Source organism: Podarcis cretensis, assembly GCF_951804945.1.
Source record: "Podarcis cretensis genome assembly, chromosome: 3".
NCBI classification, from domain to species: domain Eukaryota; kingdom Metazoa; phylum Chordata; class Lepidosauria; order Squamata; family Lacertidae; genus Podarcis; species Podarcis cretensis.
In genome coordinates this window covers 117,811,216-117,834,045 of record NC_137172.1, presented here as the reverse complement: position 1 = coordinate 117,834,045, position 22,830 = coordinate 117,811,216, and the positions used below count along the sequence as shown (strand labels likewise).

Genomic DNA, 22,830 nt, shown 5'->3' with positions numbered 1-22,830 from the left:
TATCACATTTCCATATAATTACTGTTATTATCTGCTAAGTTTGTTTGCTTTCCTTCGCTTAGTTTTGTTGTTGTTGTTGTTTTTTTCATATTATTAAATTAAAAATTATTCCACATGTATAGAAAGAGGACTGTAAAAATACAACAAAGGTTAAAAAAATAAAAAAGAAAGCCAAAAATTAGATTACCAGTCAGATGAAAACAGACTTGACACAAAGACATCAGATTTAGAAAAGAATTATTATTAAATAATACAAAGATATTATCAAAACCACAGATTACTACTGGACCGAAAGAATGAGAAAACAATGGAAAAGGGCTTAAAATGACTTTCAATATGTGATGGACATGTCCCCAAAGTAAAACACACACACAATGACCTATGAGGAACCAAAAATAATAATACTCAGGCAAAAAGGTAAACAAATACCATTCCACAAACAATGTTTGGTTGTGCTTCGATTAATTTCATAGACATCATGGAAAAACTGATTAAATAAATGAAAAGAGATTATTTGTAACTTAAAGCGTCAAAGCCACAAAGAGATGGAAGTCACTAATACAGCAGGGATTCAGACTTGTTTCACAGAACAGGAAAGAAAGTTGCTGTGGGAGAAAAGAAGGGACAAACACTTTGTTATCGGGGTTCACATATCCTGTTAAAAGGGAAAAATTATTTCATGTGAGAAGCCTGTGAGGAAATGCTGTTCCTAAAATGCACACAAAGTCTGTGATTTAAATCCCTTGGGGGGGGGGAGTGCTTTGATATTTACCTGTGAAAAGAATTTGGCATGTTAATCATGTTAAGATTTGAAACTTGGCAACCTCTTGACTTTGATGGTCCAGTACTTAACACCTTTTGTCTTACGAAGCCCCTGGAGCAAAAGACACATTAAGGGTGATTTCCCTCAGTGGCTCCAACATTAAGGGCGATTTCCCTCAGTGGCTCCAAGTTTTACATAAGGATAAATTTCCCCCTTCAGCCCAAGCTCCTACAGTTCCCCCTCCTTCCTCTCTCTATCTCTTCCCCCCCCCTTTTTTTTTTTTTTTGCTGATCTAGCCTCTGTGCATGTGCAGAGTTCATGTCTCAGCAAACCTTTTATACTATTGAAAATGTTGAAACCTTTGGCTAAATTACCATTTGAATAAAGGGAATGAAGGGTAAGGAGTAGATTTTAAAAATAGGGTTAGATTTTAAAACAAAAAAGAGAAACTCAGCAATTTAAGTATTCACAAAAGCTAGCAATTGCAGCCCAAGCAAAAGGGATTGCTTCCTTTATGTACAGGAAAGGGCTAATATCCCTCTGGCAATTCGCGGAACAATGCCACGCCCTTATATATGGGAAAAAATGGCCAGAGAGTCAGAATTTATAGGATTATTTTTTTTTTCAACATAGGATTTTTTTTTTTTTAACATTCTCAGTCATTTCAGCCTTACCATTTGCAGACAAATTTTGCTGCCCTTTATTTACAGGATAAATGGTCAAGACTCATATGTATTTTATGTGCTTAAACTTTGAATTGACTTTGAAGTTTGATTTTTTTATTTTTATTTTTAATAGTAGAGAAAATGATAAACACTGTAATTACTCAAATGCTTGAAATTACCAGTTCTGCTTCAAAACATCACGGATTTTACCTCTCACCTTTTTTTTTTTTTTTAAAGAAAAACAAAGAGCAAAATTGGGCTGAATTTCAACTCATCACATGCTTGCAGACACATGGCCCTCCACACAGCCACAAACTGGGAGAGCTAAAAGGGACCCTTGGGTCATCTAGTCCAACCCTAAATACAGTGTTCATAGCAAGATTTCAAAGCAAGATTTGCACTACCAAAAGGACATATACATTTAAGTACAGATTTTCAACTGGGAAAGGAAACATCTATGCGCGTATCATGTACTAAGGAAGAGAAAAAGAAAAGTAGCCAACTTTACACAGAACCGTTTTAGCAGATCTTGAGATAGTTTGAGTGAGTTTGCTTCCTTCAAGTTCCTAGAGAAATTATCTTTAAAGGAAGATTGAAGTGAACATTTTTCCTAAGAGGGAGAGGATCTCTTATAAAACATAGTTAAAACAGCCATAGATTTGATTTAAAAGGAATACAAAAGTGAGTTTTTCCTGAACTTGCAGAGGAATAGTAAGCCTAATCTATGCCCCCCCCTTGCAGTTTCCTTTAAAGGAAGCTTACTTGGGAGTAAATTTACCTAGCACAGAAGTAAGAAGAAGGAAAAAAAAACCCTGAAAGAGACAGAATGAAACAAGGGGGGCATTTTCTAAGAAAAGAGGCCAGGAAGTCTTATAGAGACTGATATCAGGACTGGACTCAGATAGACAATTTCGCTGGCCATGGAAGCCTCTACATTTAATACCAATTTTCTTAGAAAGGACACATTTTCATAGGCATATACTTATGAAATACACACACTGCATTTTAGCTTGAGAGAGCAGTTGGCTCTACTAGGCTTTTGCAGCAGAAACATTAGTTTCTTCACAGCACATTTCAAAATACTAGAAAAAAGACTGGAACACAGATGTAGACTCACAAGCTTAAAAGTTGCAACAAAACATTATCTACCATCAACTTAAAATCATGCTCCTCACTCAAGCTACTCAGAGGAAGACTCCTTGGAGCCTCTCTCAAAGAACAAACATTTGCGCACTTCATTCTAATGATTTTTTATTTATTTATTTATTTTTGGTCCTGTTTAAGATTGATGAGGCCCAACATGGCTTCCTTAGATTTAAAATTTCGAAGCATGCTTGCAATTTAAAAACTATGTGCATTTAAGAACAGTCTGTGGATGCCGGAGCCAATGTAAACACAAACCCTTTAAATATTTCCAAATCTTTGAGTACATCTCTTATCTATTTTTTTTTTTTTTTGAGAAACTAAGATCTCAAATGCATGGGCTCTCAGGCTGGGCTGTTATTATATCTACTGCCTTCTGAGCACCATTAAGTTTACGGTTTCATGTTCTAGCTTTAGGTTATAGTTTAACAACCCAAATTTGATGTGTTCAGCTCTCCCTAAGGGTTCAAACCCTGATTTTGTTAAAGGATCCCTGGGGTGGCCACTGTGCCCTGGGTTCCAGGTGGTGGGCCTAAGCCACCCACTAAAAGTTACAATGGTCTCATACTTTGTACTTGGAAAGACCATTTTGCCCCTTTATTTTTTTTTTTATTTTTTTTTTTCCAATTGGAGATGACAAGCTGGAGGGGCATATTAGAATCCTCTCTGGGGCAAAAAGGCTTCAAGGAAGCTTTGTTGCCAGGAGGAGTCCAGTTAGGGTGTTTAGTGAGCTCCCATTCTCTCATATGTTATTATTAGGCTTTTTTCTTCTTTTTTTTCGTTAACGAAGTACGCTAAAGACAGAAAGAGTGGACGCACACACACAAGGGAAGAGGGGCAATGGGAAAGAAAGGGGGGACAGATAAAAGATCCTTTCAGTACTCAAAGTACCCTTGACTAACACAATTCCTACTTATCTATAAACCACGAATTAATTTCTGGAAATCTCAAACCTGAACCTGAAACTCAAACCACGGGTCTCTCTCTGCCCGGGAACTCAAACCACGGGTCTCTGCCCGGAAACTCAAACCACGGGTCCCTCTGCCCGGAAACTCAAACCACGGGTCTCTCTGCCTGGAAACTAAACCACGGGTCTCTCTGCCCAGAATTCCTTACCTCAGCGCTGTTTACAAGACAATTTCCCCCTCTACCCTCCACGACAGCCTCCTGCCTAGCCTTTGAGACTAAGTTCGGAACCCCTACTGGACGCTTGCGCAGTGCAATGCCAGATTAAGGCCCGAGAAAATGAAGGTTTGGAAAGGAAACAAACAACCTTGCGTTCTCACGTACCCGGATCATCCCTAACAAAGGTCGCCAGGCAGGAGGGGCAGCTTTGTTTGCATAATTAGAGGAGAGAGAGAGAGAGAGAGAGAGAGAGAGAGAGCTTTGAAGGATGCCTCTGGACGACTCCGAGAGAGGGACATCAGAGAAAAACAGTAAAGAGCCACGCTTTCCCGGACTCAATTCCAAGACGGAAAACGGGGGAGAAAAGGGATAGAGAGATTAAGACGTTCCTGGACGACCCCGAGGGGGAACGTCGGAAAACAGTAAAAGTACCACAATTTCCCCGGACACGTTCCGCGTAAGAAATTGGGGGGAGAGAAAGGGAAAGAGGAGAGAGAGAGAGGAGAGAGAGAGTGCTTTGAAGGACGCCTCTGGACGACTCCGAGAGAGGGACGTCAGAGAAAAACGGTAAAGAGCCACGCTTTCCCGGACTCAATTCCAAGACGGAAAACGGGGGAGAAAAGGGATAGAGAGATTAAGACGTTCCTGGACGACCCCGAGGGGGAACGTCGGAAAACAGTAAAAGTACCACAATTTCCCCGGACACGTTCCGCGTAAGAAATTGGGGGGAGAGAAAGGGAAAGGTTTTGGCGTTCCTGGACGACCCCGAGGGGGAACGTCAGACAGTAAAGTTCCGCGACCTCCCTGGCCACTTTCCGAAAGGGGAGGGTCGGGGGAGAAAAGGATAAAGCTGAACGTTCCTGGCCGACCCCGAGAGGGAACGTCGGAAATGAAAGAAGGAAAGTCTGGCTGTCGTGAGGACGCTGCTTCTCCACCCCCCTCCCAATGTATTTACTTCAAACCATACTCACGTTTGAAGATGTCCCCCGCGGATCCCGGGATCCTTTCCCCTTAGCCGGCTTGACCTCGCCTTTGCTCCCCCTGGTTGGGCTTTTGGTGACGATTGATTACCGCCCGCAAAGAGGAAGCAGGGAGAGAAAGAAGGATCCCTGGGCTAAGGTTGCCCAGTGGCGCCCGATCCCCTCTATCTCCCCTCTCACCTTTGCAGGAGAACCAAGTGTCCCTGAGCATGGTCGCCAAACTGTTACCGGAAAAATCCGAGGGCTCCCTTGGACAAAACAAAGACACCAACCAGGATAACTTGGAGCAAAACAGCAGCCTGTAGGCTTGGCCTTTATTGAACTGTTGCAACAGGGTATTCCCCTCACGTGCAGGAGAGAGGAAAGACCCAGAAGAATAGTGTGCAAGGTCTTATAAAAACTTTTGAAATTCCCCTCCTCTAGGTCTAGCCCACCCCCAGAAACATCATGCATACATTACAGAAAGGAGGGGTTGAGGGAGGCATACATTACAGAAAGGAGGGGCTGAGGGAGGAGTTGGTGGTAACTTGAGTGTCTTGTCACCTGGCTGGTTCCTCCTTTCCCCCCTCCCCACAGTTTCCTGCCCCCTGAGGGAAGATCTGATCATTGTCCTTTGTTTCAGTCCATGTTGAATCCACTCCCATATGCAAGTTCTTTGTGATCTTGATTGTCTTCTGTCTGGGATCATCAGGGTTGGTATGGGCAGGGCTCCTGTGTATGTGCTGAGACAGTGAAGGGATTATGGCTGACCAGGACTAAGTCACCCTCCTTTGTTAGTTCTTGTCATATGGAGTAAAAATAAAATGAAACAGTGCAAATCCGATGTATGATTGATTTTCTATTTTTCTATGAATTTATAACAGAAATGTGGCGTGTGTGTGTGTGTGTGTGAAGTTTATACAAACAGAATGATTGGGGTGGGGGGGTTCCTGCAACACAAGAAAAATTCACAGCCGTACTTCAGAACATACAAAAGTTAAAATACTAAAACATATTAAAATCACCTCAATTATCTAAGCTTTATTTTTCACCCTGTGGTTCCCTACTTAGTAACATCTTGCCAAACGAAGAGTTCTAAAAGCATTCAAAATGTTTGTGACTTTTCTTTTAGGCCTAATGAAGATACTGTTAAACACTGGCATTTGAGCCTCCCCAGCCTGGTGCCTTTTCAGGTGTTTTTGCCTACAAAGGTTGTTTGGGACTGAATCTGGAGGGCACCTGGTTTGGGCAGGTTGTTTCATAGGTACATAACCTACCAAAGCTACCCTGAGCTGGTTCCCAAATATGGAATCAAAGAATCATAAAACTACTATCTTAAACACTTCCCACACTATCAAACTAACAAGATGTTGTAAACACTCTGAATTATGATAACATCCTTTAGTACAAAAATTACAACCAATCTGAATGAGAAGACTTGTTAAGCTGTATTTCCCTCCTTTAAAAGGGTTTTTCTGCCTGCTGTAGCAGGGGTAATGCACTGTGCTAGGTGCTGTATGGTTTTTAATTGTATTTTTTTATAGAAATGCAAAAGACTGTGGTTTGGAAACCACAGCTATAGAAAAAAAATTTAGGTTCATTGGACTAACTGGCCTATTTCCCATCTTTGTTGATAAGAATTCCCAAGTTGGCAATTATTTTATAACTAAGGTTTTTTTTGGCCTTGTTAGCAATGGTCATTTTAAAAAGCAAGTTGGTAATTTTATAAATCACATTCAAATTTTCCTTTGATTGATTGGTAGCTGGCTGAGATAAATATTTTAAAACTCATATAATCTCTTAATGAAAGATGAAAGCATATTATAAAAGTGTCAGATTTGGTAATACTGATGAAATGTTGCCTGCTAATGAGCCATCTCATGTGCCCTGTTAAGATAAGATTTTGAATCCCTTCTTTGATGTGATTCTAATTTTGATCATAGCCAACATTCAAAATTTGCCATGCACATTTTGCTGTTGGCCACTTGCAACCAGCTGAAGGTGCCCAGGTGCTAGGATTGCGTTTGAAGTCTCATCATCAGCCTAGATCAGGCGCATGCAACTCCCAAGAGACTGCAATCTTGCAGTGATCATTGAGCTTTTTTGGACATGCCTGGCCTAGATGAACAAACTGTTCTGCACCTCCAACTTGTTCTGCAGGTTCTACCAATCACCCATAGCAGATTTGGGGGTTCATGGGAACTACAGGGTAAAGAAGTAGTAACTTTGCATGAGAGGAAATCTGTTCCAGATACGACTCAAATTTGTTCTGCTGTAAGAACACAGTACAGTGGTGCCTCGCAAGATGAAAAGAATCCGTTCCGCGAGTCTCTTCGTCTTGCGGTTTTTTCGTCTTGCGAAGCAAGCCCATTAGCGGATTAGCGCTATTAGCGGTTTAGGGGCTTAGCGGATCAGCTGTTAAGCGGCTTAGCGGATCAGCTGTTAAGCGGCTTATCGGCTTAGCGGATCAGCTGATAAACGGCTTAGCGGCTTAGAAAAAGGGGGGGGAAGGAAAAAAACCCTCAGGAACTCGCAAGACATTTTCGTCTTGCGAAGCAAGCCCATAGGGAAATTTGTTTTGCGAAGCACCTCCAAAACGGAAAACCCTTTCGTCTAGCGGGTTTTCCGTCTTGCGAGGCGTTCGTCTTGCGAGGCACCACTGTCTGACTTTCTGAAACTAACTTGGCAAAAGAGAGCCTATTGGGAATCAGGAGCTTAGATCCTTCAGTCCTTTCTTACCAATATTGTCTGGTATCTTTTCTTTGCATCTTGAGCTTGTACTTAGCTCTCATTTGTTTTCCTACAGTCCAGTTATTCAAAGTACCATATTTTTCCATGTATAACACCCCCCTCCCCCGTGTATAACACAACCCCTATTTTTTGGGACTCAAAATAGAGGAAATGAGGGAAGATTGCACAAAGATTGCATTTTTAGGGGGGATTGCCCAGAGTTGTTGAGCTTTTTTGGGGAAGGATTGCCAACAATTGCTCACCCACCTGACCACCAATGCCAGTCATATGCATCCACGAAGCCAATAATCATCTGACCGCTCGCCACCAGCAGCCGACAATCGCATGTCTGATTGCTGCAGCAGACCTTGCCGCAGCCACCATTCACCCCACCAAATGCCGATGACAATCTCCTGGAGCTTGCGGCAGCCACCAATCGCATGTTTCATCTCAGCACTATCCGTGTATAAGACGACCCCAAATTTTAAGCATTGTTATTTAATAAAAAAATCTTGTCTTAAACACAAAAAAGGTATATGTGTTCACATGCTTAATAAGTTAAATAACAATTGTGCTGTTTTCTCTTGAAATTGATCTATTGGTGTATCATTCTTAAATTTCAGTAATCTCAGAGGATTTTTAAAATAGATTTGTAATCCAGCCTATACAAATATCTCAAGGTGCATAACAAACTTTCTCCATTTATTAATAGGTCCCTTTGTTGATTATCCCTGGGTATGTGAAAGACTGATGTGGCCAGGCTCAGGACAAATTCCAAACATTGGGTGATTTCACTCAGTCTAGACCCATTGAAATTAAAGGCTCTAACTTACTTACCGGTGTGTTTATTTCAGTGGGTTTACTCTGAGTACAACTTGATTACCTTTAGTTGTGTCTTAGCTTTTTTCCAAATCACAATTTGTTTCCTTTTCAGAGTTAACTGGTAGGCAGCCTGGAAGATTGCTCCATGGTGGCATCTGTTTCCTGAATGCTTAGGTTGTAGAAAAGTCATTGTGCTGTGCTAAGCCGGAGGTCAGTGCCAAAACGTGGGAGGCTTTGTGAGAAATCTGAAAAAGTTGTTAAACTAAATTTGATAATATAGCTGGCATAATCCGCATAATGGGGTAGCCTGTGGGTCTCAAACCCTCTGTGCGTTAGGGACTTCCCTTGCATGCAAAGAAAGGTTCTGGCGGTTTTAGTGGAGGAGACTAATAGTGCGTCCACAGAAGGAACACTCTGATCCTAAACCTCCACTGCCTTCTTTGCTTCCCCCCTTCTTGCTGCCTGTATGAAATGGGCTTGAGGGCTGGAGGCTTACCACCCATTATGTAGACACAGGGAGGAGCTAGGAAAGAGCAATGGTTCCCACTGTTGACTTGGCAAGACTGACTGAGCTCTCTTGGAACCAGATGGCAGTGTGGTGTCTATGGTTGTTGTTGGCATCCGTCTGTCTCGGGAGACAATGGAAGACTCTGCGTCTGGGGTTACAACACCTGCTGTGGCTTTAGAGACAGAGATGGGAGAGACATGTTTTGTTGCATCTGGGGCAGGTGAAAGTGTTCATTGTGCTGCTGCAGATGCACCATGGTGTTTCTTCTCTCTGCTCCTCCCAGCAGTCATTCCTCTGCTGGTCACTGCTGTGGATACACAACCGTGACTGTCTCCGGGTGCTGGGGACATCTGCAAGGGATTCTCAAATGGCAATGGTTGTTATTGCCAGCCTTCTAGTCTTGTTTGCAGACACCTTTGTAACACAGAGTTGGTCTGCCAACAGGCTTGGTGGCTGAAGCCAGCTCCCTGGAGATCTCCCTTGGGGATCCCGCCATCTTCCATTCTGTAGACATGGGCAAGCCAGCGTAGACGTCACTGAGACAAGAGTGTGAACGTGCTGGGAATGTGGGTTTGGGAGAGCCCACCTTTGAGACTGTCCTACCATGTGATGCCCAAAATCTTCCTGTCACATATGTGGCTCCTGGAAATTGTAAATTGCCTGTGGCTCACTTCCATAAAGTAGCGTGCTCAACACATAAGCCTGGTAGACCTTCATCTTGGTATTGGATATTAGCATCACATTCTACCATGCCCTTCTGGAGTGGTAAGCCATTGCCATAGCTGGTAGGATAGCATCAAACAACCAGGACAAATCTAATTCATGCACACGGTAAGATAGATGTATATAAATTCAGCAAATAAATTAAATAAATAAGACGACAGCAGAATATGAAGTTGATATGTATGCAGAATGTTGTACGTAGCAGTCTGACATGAACTGGGGTTTGAGTTTTAAAAAGAGAACTTTGTTGGACTAAAGGATTCCCACCAGCCCCTTGGAGTTGCCATGCTTTGTGCTTTGTCTCTCGCCTCTCTCCCCCTGAGGTTCTGCTGAATAAAAAGGATCACAATACAGTCACAATCTATTTTCCCTTCTGCTACAGAAACCTTTGTTTGTGATCACATAGACCCTAGCCTAAGTACATTATGCAATTAAGTCAGTTGTACAGTTCTTTGAGAGTTTGGGGTTCATTTGTGAAGCAGATGGAATAAGAAGGGCAGCTTCCCAAAATAAAAGGGAAGAATAAAAAAGGGAAGAGGCAGGGAGAGAGGAGTTGGAAACTATAGCTGATCAGACAGTGGAACAAATATGAAGGAGAAAAAGCTCAGCTCACAGCTGACTTAATCCTGCGGGGGGGGGGCAGTTCTGTGCATATCCTGCTAAAGGCTTTAATTCAGACTGAAAGTGGCTCTTGGGATTTCACTTCACTGCGTACCAGAGAGATTCCCAGCAATGCTTCAAAAGTGACACGTGAAATGACAATGCTCCTAGAATGGCGTGGTGCACCCAGGTATCTTGCCATGTGCTAAACGAGCTGGAAGTGGGTGTGCACAAGATGTGCCTTTTCTCTCTCTCGTGGCTGCTGCATGAAGAGAACAGGACCTTGCTTCTGGGTTCAGGAACGACAGAATCGTCATGATGAGGTCCTTCTTTGAGGGATAGGGTAGCTGAGGGGCACGACCATTGCGACTGTGCTTCTGCTTTCGTGCTGAACTCTTGCTTACTTTTCCTGGATAGTTAGGAAAGAAATTTTCAACTTTGGGAATCTTAATCATAGTGGGAAGGAAGGACTGATATGCCAGGCAGGATCAAAGCTCCTGACTCTCAATAGGGAATCACTTTTACCAGTTTCAGAAGGTCATACTGAGTTCTTAAAAAGACATACATTGGTACTTCGGGTTACATACACTTCAGGTTACATATGCTTCAGATTACACACTCCGCTAACCCAGAAATAGCGCTTCAGGTTAAGAACTTTACTTCAGGATAAAAACAGAAATTGGGCTCTGGCGGCGCGGCGGCAGCAGGAGGCCCCATTAGCTAAAGTGGTGCTTCAGGTTTCAGGTTAAGAACAGACCTCCGGAACGAATTAAGTACTTAAACTGAGGTACCACTGTACATCAGAAGAACCTTAGAGTTGTATCCAGAACAGACTTCCTCTCATGCAAAGTTACTGCTTCCAATTGACTAGGAAACTCAGAGGAAACTCAAAGCAAACATTTGTGGGAAAATGGGATGGTTATAGAAGTTATGTTAAAAAATACAGTAATAGTTTTGACTCCGGGCTAGCATTCGAGTGATAAACGAACTAAAAGGAGGTGGACAACAATTAAGGATTTATTATGTTTTCAGAATGTATTGGAAAATTTATATAGAAAGGTTTATTGTTTTGTGTACATTTGATTGTAAGATAAAATATATGCAAAGGGCCTTGACAGGAAGTCCAAGTTGAAGAAAAGATTTTGGAAGATAAAAGGGGGAAAATATTTACTTTCATTCTTATCATTTTGTGTGCAGATGTGGGTGTCTGCACATATGTGTGTTTTTGTATGGAATGTTTGGGAGGAAATAAGACGGTAAACAACAAACAGGACCTTGCTTCTGGGTTCAGGAACGGCAGAATCGTCATGATGAGGTCCTTCTTTGAGGGATAGGGTAGCTGAGAAGCACGACCATTGTGAATGTGCTTCTGCTTTCGTGCTGAACTCTTGCTTACTTTTCCTGGATAGTTAGGAAGGAAATTTTCATCTTTGGAAATCTTAATCATTTTTCATTTGGAATATCTGTAGATAGCAATATATATTTAACCTTCTGCCATTACAAACCTTCTGCCATTACAGCTTGCCAGATGGAAGTGTCTCCTGCCACTCTCCCTGCGTGCAGATCTGGGGGTTGTCTTGACACACACACCCGCAAGACAATTTTGGGAGGCCTGCAGGGGAAGGGAGGAACCTCCATTATGCAAGCAGAAGCCCTTGGACAGGGCTTTTGTTGATAGGGTTTTTTAGGTGAATGGTGCCCGTTTTATATACAGTCATACCTCATGTTACGTTTGCTTCAGGTTGAGCATTTTTAGGTTGTGTCCCGCGGCGACCCGGAAGTACTGGAACGGGTTACTTCTGGGTTTCACTGCTCGCGCATGTGCGGACGCACAAAATGACGTCACACACATGTGCAGAAGCGGCGAATCACGACCCACACGCAGACGCTGGTTGCGAACGGGCCTCCAGAACAGATCCCATTCTCAACCAGAGGTACCACTGTATGTATACTATATACACATTGTCTGTCTATACATCTAGATACACATATGTGTACATACACATATTAGTAATTTTCAAAGCAATGGGCATTGCATTTGAAACTTAGTCTGGAGAAGTCTGTTGGGAACAGATTAAGTCAGTTGTATGACTTTTATTCAATCAGCCCATGAAACCAGACGGTTAGGTAAACAAAACAATTCCATGAGAATTAATGAGTTGTGTTGATAAGACTTCCCTCCTTCCTCCCCTTCAGCCTCTTTGTCGACCTGCCTGACCTGTGCAGAACACCTGGGAAGCTCGGTCAATAGAGCCTCAGACTCTTAATCTCAAGGTTGTGGGTTCGAGCCCCACGTTGGGCAAAAGGTCCCAGCATTGCCGGGGTTGGACTAGACAGCCCTCGTGGTCCATTCCAACTCTACAGTTCTCTGATTTTAAGTACACATTTTTTGCATGCATGTGTTATGCTTTTTAGATGCTCATGTAAAATACTTTGCATGGGCACTCTTCTAAAAACATGTGCAAGAAGGCAACCAGAGAACTGTGCTTTTTTGCTTCAGAACAGGGCACGATAATATCTATTGACTACATAGCTTGCAAGTATCTTGCTTTTACTAGACTCCTGTGTCAAAGCCGGGGCATGCTTTGGAGAATGCATTTCCTATTTTCTTATGACCTTCCTCCTCTAAAAATAATTCACCTTTTAAGTCTTCCCTGGTCTGCCCCTGGATTAGTCAGAGGTTTGGCTAATAAAAATCCCTTCTGCTAATGTTCTTGCTGTACTTGATTTGGTCTTTAGGTAGTCTCTGAATGGTACCGTTGAAAAGCTGCCTGGTGTAATTAAAAGTTTCTGCATAAGCCTGTGTCATTTCTGCTGCTGACTGTGTTGACACCTTGGGAACCCTTTTTGCCTGATCTTGCACTAAAGGGATTGGGTAGTAGTGGCTTCCTTGAGTTGGACTCCAGTTCTTAAACTTATTGGATTCCGTTCCCTCTTGTTTACTAAGTTTAAAGCAAACCATGGTTCAGAAAGGGTTCTGCGTTGGCACATAACACCTGGCCACAGCTAGAACAAATCAAGGTTTGTAAGTCAACACAAACATGACTTCAGATTGGCTTGGCTTGCATTTAACACTAAGCCAAAGATGGCTTAATGCAAATGTGCAAGCATGCTGGTGGTACATGGAAAATAGTGGCCACTTTGCTACTTCTTCTGCTTTGATGCTCTAGTGGGAGATAAACCATGGTTCGACTTGATGTTACAACTGAACTTGGTCTTGTGGTTTGTTTCACTGCAAACAAACCGTAAGCTGTAACCAAGGTTTTTTCATGGCTTACCAAACACCATTAAGCCATTAGGTGGAGTTTGGACAATTAAACTATAGTTAATAAACTATTGCTTAGCATTGTGTGTGAACCCCAGGACTATGACTTGTGTATGGTTTAAATTTATATATATATATATGGAGAGAGAGAGAGTCTGAAAGCTGAGCTAGATGTACTTGAGTATCCTGTTGATCCTGTTGCAGTCCCTTTGAATCTCAGGACCTTCCTCCTAGACTCACCCAGATACGTACCCCTCCTCATTCTCAAGTGTTTTCAGAACATTTTGGTTCTTGAGTCGTATTGTTAAATCTGCAATTTCCACCCGTAGACTAGCCTTTCAGGCACCCAACAACAGAATGCATGTCCTCTGTGTTGTACACAATGCAGCCATATAAGGGGCCATGTAAAGCTGTAGCATTTGAAAGGCCTTGCTTCAGATAATCATTGTCGATCTCTTTCCTTCCCCCACTTGCTTGGGTGTGGGGATTGTCTGAACGTCAAATGAATCATGTCATAATACGAATCATATCGTAACATAAAATCACGTTTCATTGTGGCATCTCTGCAGTCGAGGGAGGTATTGCATCTTTCCCAGCTTTCTTGAAAAGGGGCACAAGGCTTGAGTTTGCACTTGGAAATGCTACGCAGTTCTCTCTCTCTCTCTCTCTCTCCCCCCCCTCCCCCTTTGGTTAAACAGACTGAACAAATGCAGAGTCATCTACAGCAGGATGCAGACAAATAGGGCACACTGTGCACAAATCTTTTCATACCTCTTCTTACCAGCATATTTATTTCACTTAAAATACTTACACCCCACTCTTAACCACAAATATTCTTAAAGTCGCTAGCAATTACAGAAGTATAAAAATATTTCTGAAATGCAGAATAGAAGCAAAAGCAGCACCGTCTCAGCGGGCCCAGCCTCCAATGGCTTGCACATTCATTGCATAGGATAGTAGTTCGGTTCCCAAGTACCGTGGCTAATTACTGTAGACCCGCTGTTTTTCAAAAGCCAAGCCACGGACTCCCTACTTTTGAAAATTTTGGTAGCTCTATTGTAGTTACCTATGCAAAGCAATTTTTTGAACAAAATGTGGGGTAAGCAAAGGATTTTAAGTATACTAAAAAAACCCGTCAGTGTGGCCTGGGAGAGGAGGGTCGGAGCCCTACATCCTCCTTTGTGTCAAGCATAGAAACCAAGGGGAATAGCGGTGGTTGGAAACTCCTGTCCTCTTCCAGGCCCAGCACAGAAGTGTAGCAGGCAGCTGCAAGAGGGATGGATTTCTTGATCTCGTCGGTGGGACTAGTAATTATTTGGAGGATTGGTAACTTTTGCTGGCTTATTTATTTGGCTACATAAAGGTATTACTTGTTATTCACTGATTAACTTGGGCTTAAGAACAGAGAATGGGACGCAGGTGGTGCTCAGGGTTAAACCACAGAGCCTAGGACTTGCCGATCAGAAGGTCAGTGGTTCAAATCCCTGTGATGGGGTGAGCTCCCGTTGCTCAGCCCCAGCTCCTGCCAACCTAGCAGTTCGAAGGCATGTCAAAGTGCAAGTAGATAAATAGGTACTGCTCTGGCAGGAAGGTAAATGGCGTTTCCATGCGCTGCTCTGGTTCGCCAGAAGCGGCTTAGTCATGCTGGCCACATGACCCGGAAGCTGTACGCCGGCTCCCTCGGCCAGTAAAGCAAGATGAGTGCCGCAACTCCAGAGTTGGCCACGACTGGACCTAATGGTCAGGGGTCCCTTTACCTTTCCCTTTTAAGAACAGAGAAGGGAAGTAGGCAAACTGCAGTGCCCACTCTTCACCTTTCCAAATGTACAGGTAAGGAAGAGGGAGGAGCAACAAGAACACCGTTGCCTTTAAGTATCTTATCCTATCCGAACAATTCTATCAATGCAGGCAACAAACTGTATTTCAAAGGCTCCATTCCACTAAGTGGAATACAGTGGTATCTCTGGTTACAAACTTAATTCATTCCGGAGGTCTGTTCTTAAGCTGAAACAGTTCTTATCCTGAAGCACACTTTCACTAATGGGGCCTCCCGCTGTGCGTGCGTGCTTCTGGTGCGCGATTTCCGTTTGCATCGGGGGCAGCTACTTCTGGGTTAGTGGAGCTCGTAACCTGAAGCATTTGTAACAGGGGTACCAGTGTAAATGTGTGAGTACTTGCAAACCTGTGATGAGGATTTTGCCCAGCCATGCCATGTAGGATAGCATGTCTATAGTAAGATTTCTGGGACAATCTGAATGAGTGAACTGGTAGCTCATGGACAGATTCTGTTGCTGCGGAGGGCTGAGAGGCTGAAAAGCTGCATTAACAAAGCGGTTCACAGTCTGGGCTAAAACTTTACCCATGCTGCGTTGTAGGTAAAAGAAAACCTTGACTAGAGTTGGGAGAGATACTGGGGTTTTCTGCAAGCTATTGGGAACTGAGAGTTATTGATTGCTCAGTAGTATTGCGTCAGGCTTTCTGTTTACTGATGGTCTAGCTGCTGTGAATAAAACATTAGCCCTGGGCTGAACTGTTGTGTTATAAAGGCTGAAAAGAATTCAAAGCTTGTGATTGTGTATGGTGATAAGAAGGAATAAGGAGGGATATTTAAGTTGTATCTGTACACACACACACACACACACACACACACACACAATTTCTAGTGCATGGATTGGCTTTTGCATTGCAATAATCTAAACTTTACCATAGGTACACATGTTATGTGAGAACATGTAACATGAGGGCAAAAGAGAAAGGAATAAAAGATGACAATTTCATCGGCGTGGAAGGCAGAAATGTACAAACTGATGACGGCTGGAGCTGATTCACCACACAAATAAGATATTTGGGGGTCAGTTGTGCTTATTTCAAACTAATTAGCTGGCATCTGCCGGGGATTACACTTTTGATTAAGTTTGTAAAGTCTTTCTGGTTTTATAGTCTTAGCTGTGGATGCTATCTTGTATATCTGAGAGAAGTATTTAAGAGATTAGCAACTGGCTGTTCCTCGTAAAACAGTGTGTCGGCAGTTAATGTTTTTATGGCAGATTTCTGTGCACATAATAGTTTGGTCATCTGGAGAAATAAGTTATTTAGATATTAGTATCATAGATAAGAGTGCAAAAATGACCGTAACAAATTCCAACAAAAATTTAAGCCATTTGCAACATTAGAGCAATCTGATGGATCAGAGCAGATTTGGGGAGGGGACTGCAGCGAGCAGCGTTCGAAATTCGCCAAGCACATTTTGCACCTGGCTATCAGTCACTTGCGACCAAGTGAAGATTCCCAGGTGCCAGGATGGCGCCTGATGTCTCCATTATCGGGAGGTGCATGCTTGGGTCTTGACTGTTTTCACACACTAGCAACACATTCTGTAGAATTATGTCTGTTATATTTTATCTGCACAACCAGAATGAATTTCAGGAACCAAAAAGTCATACTGAAAGATACAACTTTTTGAGCTGTCTGACCCAAAAATGGCAACTAGGCATTCCCTTTTGGCGACTGCAACCCTGGTTTAAAGAGCCATTTGGCACCCAGCTTATATACCTGAGTTTGTGACGCTGGCAGAAAGGAAAGGAATAAGTCCTATCACTTCAGCTCACACAGCATTTGTTACTTGTCCCATTCACACTGCTCACATTTCTAGTAAAATATTGTACATGCATGCCTTGATCATTTTCTACCCAAATTATGGAAACATGTTCTGCGTGACGCTGCCCTTGAAGAGTGTTTGGAAACAGCAGCTGGTGCAAAATGCTGCAGCCAAATTAATGTTGGTCTTAGACCAACTGTCTTCCAGTCAGTTTTCTGGGCTCAATTCAAGGTGCTTCTTTCCTACCCTTAAGGCCTCTAAGTGTGTGTCAAATAATTATTTGCAGTGTATACAACAAAAAACAATAAACAGTAACAATGAGCTAATCTGCTGAGAAGGCCATAGATACGCATTACTCCAAAATGGGTGTGTGTCGTTTGTTTAAACCATAATGTATACAAGTTGTATGAGTAAGTGAAAACAAGGTAATAATCTGTCATCCTTTCACATCTTGGGTTTCTTCCTTGGCAACAACACCGCAGATACCTCCATAGAACGTTTCATATTTCCTCCCTATAACTACTTTTTAGTGTAAGCGAGAGATGAGTAGTAACAACAGCAAGAACTACAGATGACAGCAAAGTCATGGCCTCTGGGAAAAGTGACTTGCTCGTAATATTCGGCTTGGTGCTCATTTGGCTGAGAATATTTTTGAACTTCATAGGACCAAACAAAATTTGCATTTTTGTTTTGCGTCTACAACTGGTTGAGAACTCTTGCAAACACACAAAAGAGAAGTACTGACTTTTCCTAATGGTGCATCAATATTGGAATGGCCAGAAATGGTGCCAGTTGGGTTCAGTGGTGGTTCTTTCTGCCCTCTGCTTCAGCTGCTCATAGAAGACCATTCCAGAAGGGGAGGTGCCAGTGGGTGGCATGTTAAGTGTGGGATTGAAGTGCTTTTGTGAGAGAACGTTGCAATATGCGAAATGGCCCTTAAATGCTGTAACTAAAACTCTATTGCTTTTCTTGTATCCTCCCCATGGGAAAATGAGTTAATATTAGGGGTATCCAGAATTTTCCAGAAAACCAGTACAGTCATACCTCAGGTTACAAACGCTTCAGGTTGCGTTTTTTGGGGTTGCAGACCGCCGAAACCCGGAAGTACAGTGGTGCCCCGCAAGACGAACGCCTCGCAAGACGGAAAACTCGCTAGACGAAAGAGTTTTCCGTTTTGGAGGTGCTTCGCAAAACCAATTTCCTATGGGCTTGCTTTGCAAGACGAAAATGTCTTGCGAGTTCCTGCAGGGTTTTTTTCCTCCCCCCCCCCCTTTTTCTAAGCCGCTTATCTGCTTATCCGATAAGCCGATAAGCCGCTAAAAGCCGCTAATAGCGCTAATCTGCTAAGCCGTCAATGGGCTTGCTTCGCAAGACGAAAAAACCGCTAGACGAAGAGACTCGCGGAACGGATTCTTTTCGTCTTGCAAGGCACCACTGTACCGGAATGGGTTACGTCCAGGTTTCAGTGGTCGCGCATGCGCAGAAGTGCCAAATTGTGCTATGTGCAGATGCGCCAAATCACAACCCGCCCATGCACAGACGCACCGCTGTGAGTTGCAGACGCTGCGGGTTGTGAACATGCATCCTGCACAGATCACGTTTGCAACCCGAGTGTCCACTGTATAAGTTGCTTTTCAAAAAAAGATTCAGGAAATAAGTGGCAAGATAAGACTGTTTGATGCAGTTGCTTATGGCTTACCAAGCTGCTTTTCCATATTCCTTATGTGAAGGCATGGGGCCCATTGGGATTAATGTTGGTATTCCATGTTGGGGTTAATCCTTATTGGTTGGCAAGGCTTCCAAGTCGAGTTAGCCAAATCCTCAGCTAGCACTTGTGTCCATTTTTTGAATGAGAACCACCAATGATGGGGAAATGCTAAAGATGCTTCCTCCCTTTCTTTTACAGAACTGTTCGTGTGTGGCTGAAGAGAGACAGTGGTCAGTATTGGCCTAGCATATACCATTCACTGCCTTGTAAGTATTTGCAATCTTTAGTCCATTTTAATTCTCAATTTTCAACACCACTCCCACCAATAATTAGCTGTTGGGAACACAGTGTGGATCTTCCATAATTCTGATGGCAATTAAATATGTCGAACTTTCAAAATCAAAAGTATTCTGGTGTTTGGCAAATATAACCAATGTGACACCTGTGTTCTTGGACTCCACTTTCTATCTGTGTCCATTGACTCTGCTAGCTGAGGCTGATGGGGGGCTGTTGTTTAGCAACATCTGGAAGGCATCCTATAGACTACCCCGGCCTATGATGTTCCTGTAGCATTGAATATCCTTCCTGTTTGAGATTCCCAAAGACATGAAAAAGAAAACATTGATAGGAAGAAAGTAAACTTAAATTTGTGTAGTACTTCAGGCGGTGTGTTAACTTAAAATCAAAAGCTCAGCTTAACTGTTAGCAAGAGGCATTTTCTGTGTCATTATTAAATACAGCAGAACCGAAATTAGTTTAAAAACCAGAATTGATTATCTCTCAGCTTCACCATTTTTTACCATTGATCAAAATCAGCTTCTTCCAGGCAACATAGGCTTTAAAATTACTACATTAATCAGGCTTTTTAAAAAGTCCTGTTCTCATAACGTGGTTACTGATGAACTTTCCATAGAAAAAGGGACACGGCAGGGGTGCCCGATATCCCCATTACTTTTTATATCAGTCCTGGAGGTTTTGTTGAACATGATTAGGGGGGACCAGCTGGTAAAAGGAGTTCAGGTCGGAGCTAAATACTATAAATTGAAGGCATTTGCAGATGACCTAGTATTGACTTTACAAGAGCCAGACACTAGTACAAAAAGAGTTTTAGAGTTAATTCAATTCTTTCATCAGGTGGCAGGATTCAAGTTGAACAAACAAAAAACTAAAGTTCTGGAAAAAAAACTTAACAAATCTTGAAAGAGAGAGATTCCAAAATGAAACTGGGTTAATGGTGGCAAAGAAAGTAAAATACTTGGTGATTAACATGACATCTAAAAATGTGAATTTATTTAAAGACAATTATGATAAATGCTGGACAGAGGTAAAGAAAGATCTAGAAATATGGTCGAATCTGAAGCTTTCCTTGTTAGGCCGAATTGCAGTGATCAAAATGAATGTATTGCCTAGAATGTTATTTTTGTTTCAGACATTACAAATTGTGGATAAACTAGATTGTTTCAAGAAGTGGCAGAAAGATATATCTAAATTTATCTGGCAGGGCAAAAAGCCCAGAATAAAATTTAAGATACTTACTGATGCAAAAGAAAGAGGGGGGGGGTTTGCCCTGCCGGATTTGAGACTGTACTATGAATCGGCAGCTTTCTGCTGGTTGAAAGATTGGCTACTTCTTGAGAATGCAGATATTCTAGATTTGGAAGGATTTGACAATAGGTTTGGCTGGCATGCACATTTATGGTACGACAAGGTTAAAGTTCATAAGGGTTTTAAAAACCATATTGTTAGGAAAGCACTATATAATGTCTGGATTCGATATAAGGATTTGTTGGAAAATAAAACTCCTAGGTGGTTATCACCTATGGAGGCTAAGGAGGTGAAGAAACTTAACATGGAATCCAAATGGCCAAAATATTCTGAAATTTTAGAACAAGAAAGCGGTGAATTTAAACTACAGAGTTTTGAGAAATTAAAGCCCAAGGTGCGAGATTGGCTCCATTACTACCAAATAATGGAAACTTTTAAACAAGACAGGAAAATTGGCTTCCAGGTGGAGAAATCGAAATTGGAAACAGAACTGTTAGAACCCAATACTAAGAATGTATCAAGAATGTACAATTTGCTGCTGAAGTGGAATACAATAGATGAGACAGTTAAATCAGCCATGATTAAATGGGCACAGGACATTGGTCATGACATTATGTTTGCTGACTGGGAACAGTTATGGACCACCGGTATTAAATTCACGGCATGTAATGCCCTAAGAGAAAACATTATGAAAATGATTTATAGGTGGTACATGACCCCAGTCAAGCTTGCGAAGATTTATCATCTGCCCAATAATAAATGCTGGAAATGTAATGAGACTGAAGGTACCTTCTTTCACCTTTGGTGGACCTGCCCAAAGATTAAAGCCTTTTGGGAAATGATCTATAACGAAATTAAGAAGGTACTTAAATGTACCTTTCATAAGAAACCAGAGGCATTTCTCTTGGGCATGGTCGGCCAATTGGTGTCAAGGAAGGATAAGATTTTTTTTATGTACGCCACTACAGCAGCAAGGATTCTTCTAGCAAAGTATTGGAAGACACAAGAATTACCCACACTGGAAGAATGGCAGACGAAAGTGATCGACTTTATTATTATTTTTTTTTTTTAATGATATTTATTAAGATTTTCCATAAAATCTTTTTCCCAATAACATCTTTTCGGGACTTCCCCTCCCCTCCCCCTCCTGTATTCCAATTCTTACAAATAAACAAAAAAAAAATTCAACAAGTTCTTATCCCAAATTTAAACTTATTATCATTGACTCAATTTTAAAAATATTTCCCCATCCCCTAAAATCGACCTGTTCCCTTCCGCGAGTTCCCCCCTTTAATATGCAATACAGATTACAATAGAAGAAAAATAAAAATAATAATTTTACGCCCTTTGGATTCCAAATTTCCCTCCCCCCTTTCCCGGTTGCGTTCCCAATGTTCCTCGACGTCTGATGTCTTCCTGGAGTTCCCACATCTCTCTAAACCACAGTCCTTTCCCAGTCATCTTTAGTTTCGAATGTCCAATCTTGGAAGGAGTCTGTCTCAAAAAAGGCCCATTTCTTCCATCCAGATTTTTATATCTAGGAGTAAAAGCTCCAATTTTATTTCTTTAAACCTGTCAAATCTGGATGTCCCAAATGTTCCCACTTCCAACTTTGTCCAGTTCTTATTATTTTTGTTGTTCTTGTTGATCTCACTCCTCCTTTTTTTTTTTCCCCCTGCTCTCCTGCACAAATGTTCCAATTCCAAAAGCTTCTAATTCCTCTGCAGAGGCTTGTTATTCAAGAACAAAACATTACGTCAAGTCCCTTTCATTCTTCAGTAGATAAATCTATTGTCTCCTTTAGTGCGTAGACCTCTGTAGACAAAATAGTGTTCCATTTCTGCAGTTTCCCAGGAGATAGAAAGTTCTGGTCAAATTCCACGCCAACAATACTTGTAATGTCCCTCGGCTCCTCTAGGTGGTTTGCAATAACTAAATTCCCTTCCAGATCACGTCCACCAGTCAAAATAACTTGTTATTCCTTGTTTGTAACAATTTGTATCCAATTTGTAACAAATGTAACCGGCAAAGTCCTCGTAACAAAGATCTCTATTTTATTCTTCCGCTTTGACAGCTCTTTGACAGCTTTCAAAACCTCTATTTCTCTTCTCCCGGCGCTCTCACAAATCGCTCCCAGGGTTCGGGGGGGGGGTTGCTTTTTAATTCAATTCAATTCCACCTTTCTCCTCCAGCTCAGTCTTATGATTTTCCCTCGCGAAGTTAATAACTTTGTCAAAATAGGGTTGCACTCGATCTTAGTTGTCAAATCCTTTGCTTTAACTCTTCTACAACAGGGGGGGGGCTGACTTCCTTTTTGCGCCTCCCCCGCTCGCTCCGAATTTTTTTAAAAAAAATTATCCCCCTTTTTAGTCCAGGTTCCGATTACTCACGGGTTATTCTTTTAAGTCCAGATTTTCAATAGAAGAAGTCAGCGCTCTCCGTCAAATGGCATGCGGCTTCGCTCGGCAGGGGAAGCGAAGGACTCAAAGCACACACACCCCGTCACCCGCTCCGCAGCCTTTAAAAAGGCTCCTTCGCGGGTCAGGGGGGGCGCAAAAGGTGCCAGCCGAGTCACCATGTCCATGGGTTTCAGCGCCCATGGTTTTTGAGGGTCCCCGCGTCGCTGGTGCGGTAGGACCCAACCCCTGCCGAGCAGGCTCCCTCCGGAGCTCGGAG

The 22,830-nt window shown here is 42.4% G+C and overlaps 1 protein-coding gene across 1 annotated transcript in view; it reads left to right on the top strand.

Annotated features, from left to right (window-relative positions):
• WDFY2 (WD repeat and FYVE domain containing 2) overlaps positions 1-22,830 on the top strand; it is a 56,588-nt gene that overhangs the window by 9,763 nt on the left and 23,995 nt on the right. The window contains exon 2 of the mRNA XM_079969988.1: positions 18,808-18,875. Coding sequence (XP_079826114.1) covers positions 18,808-18,875 — 68 coding nt within the window. The remainder of the gene's footprint in view (positions 1-18,807; positions 18,876-22,830) is intronic.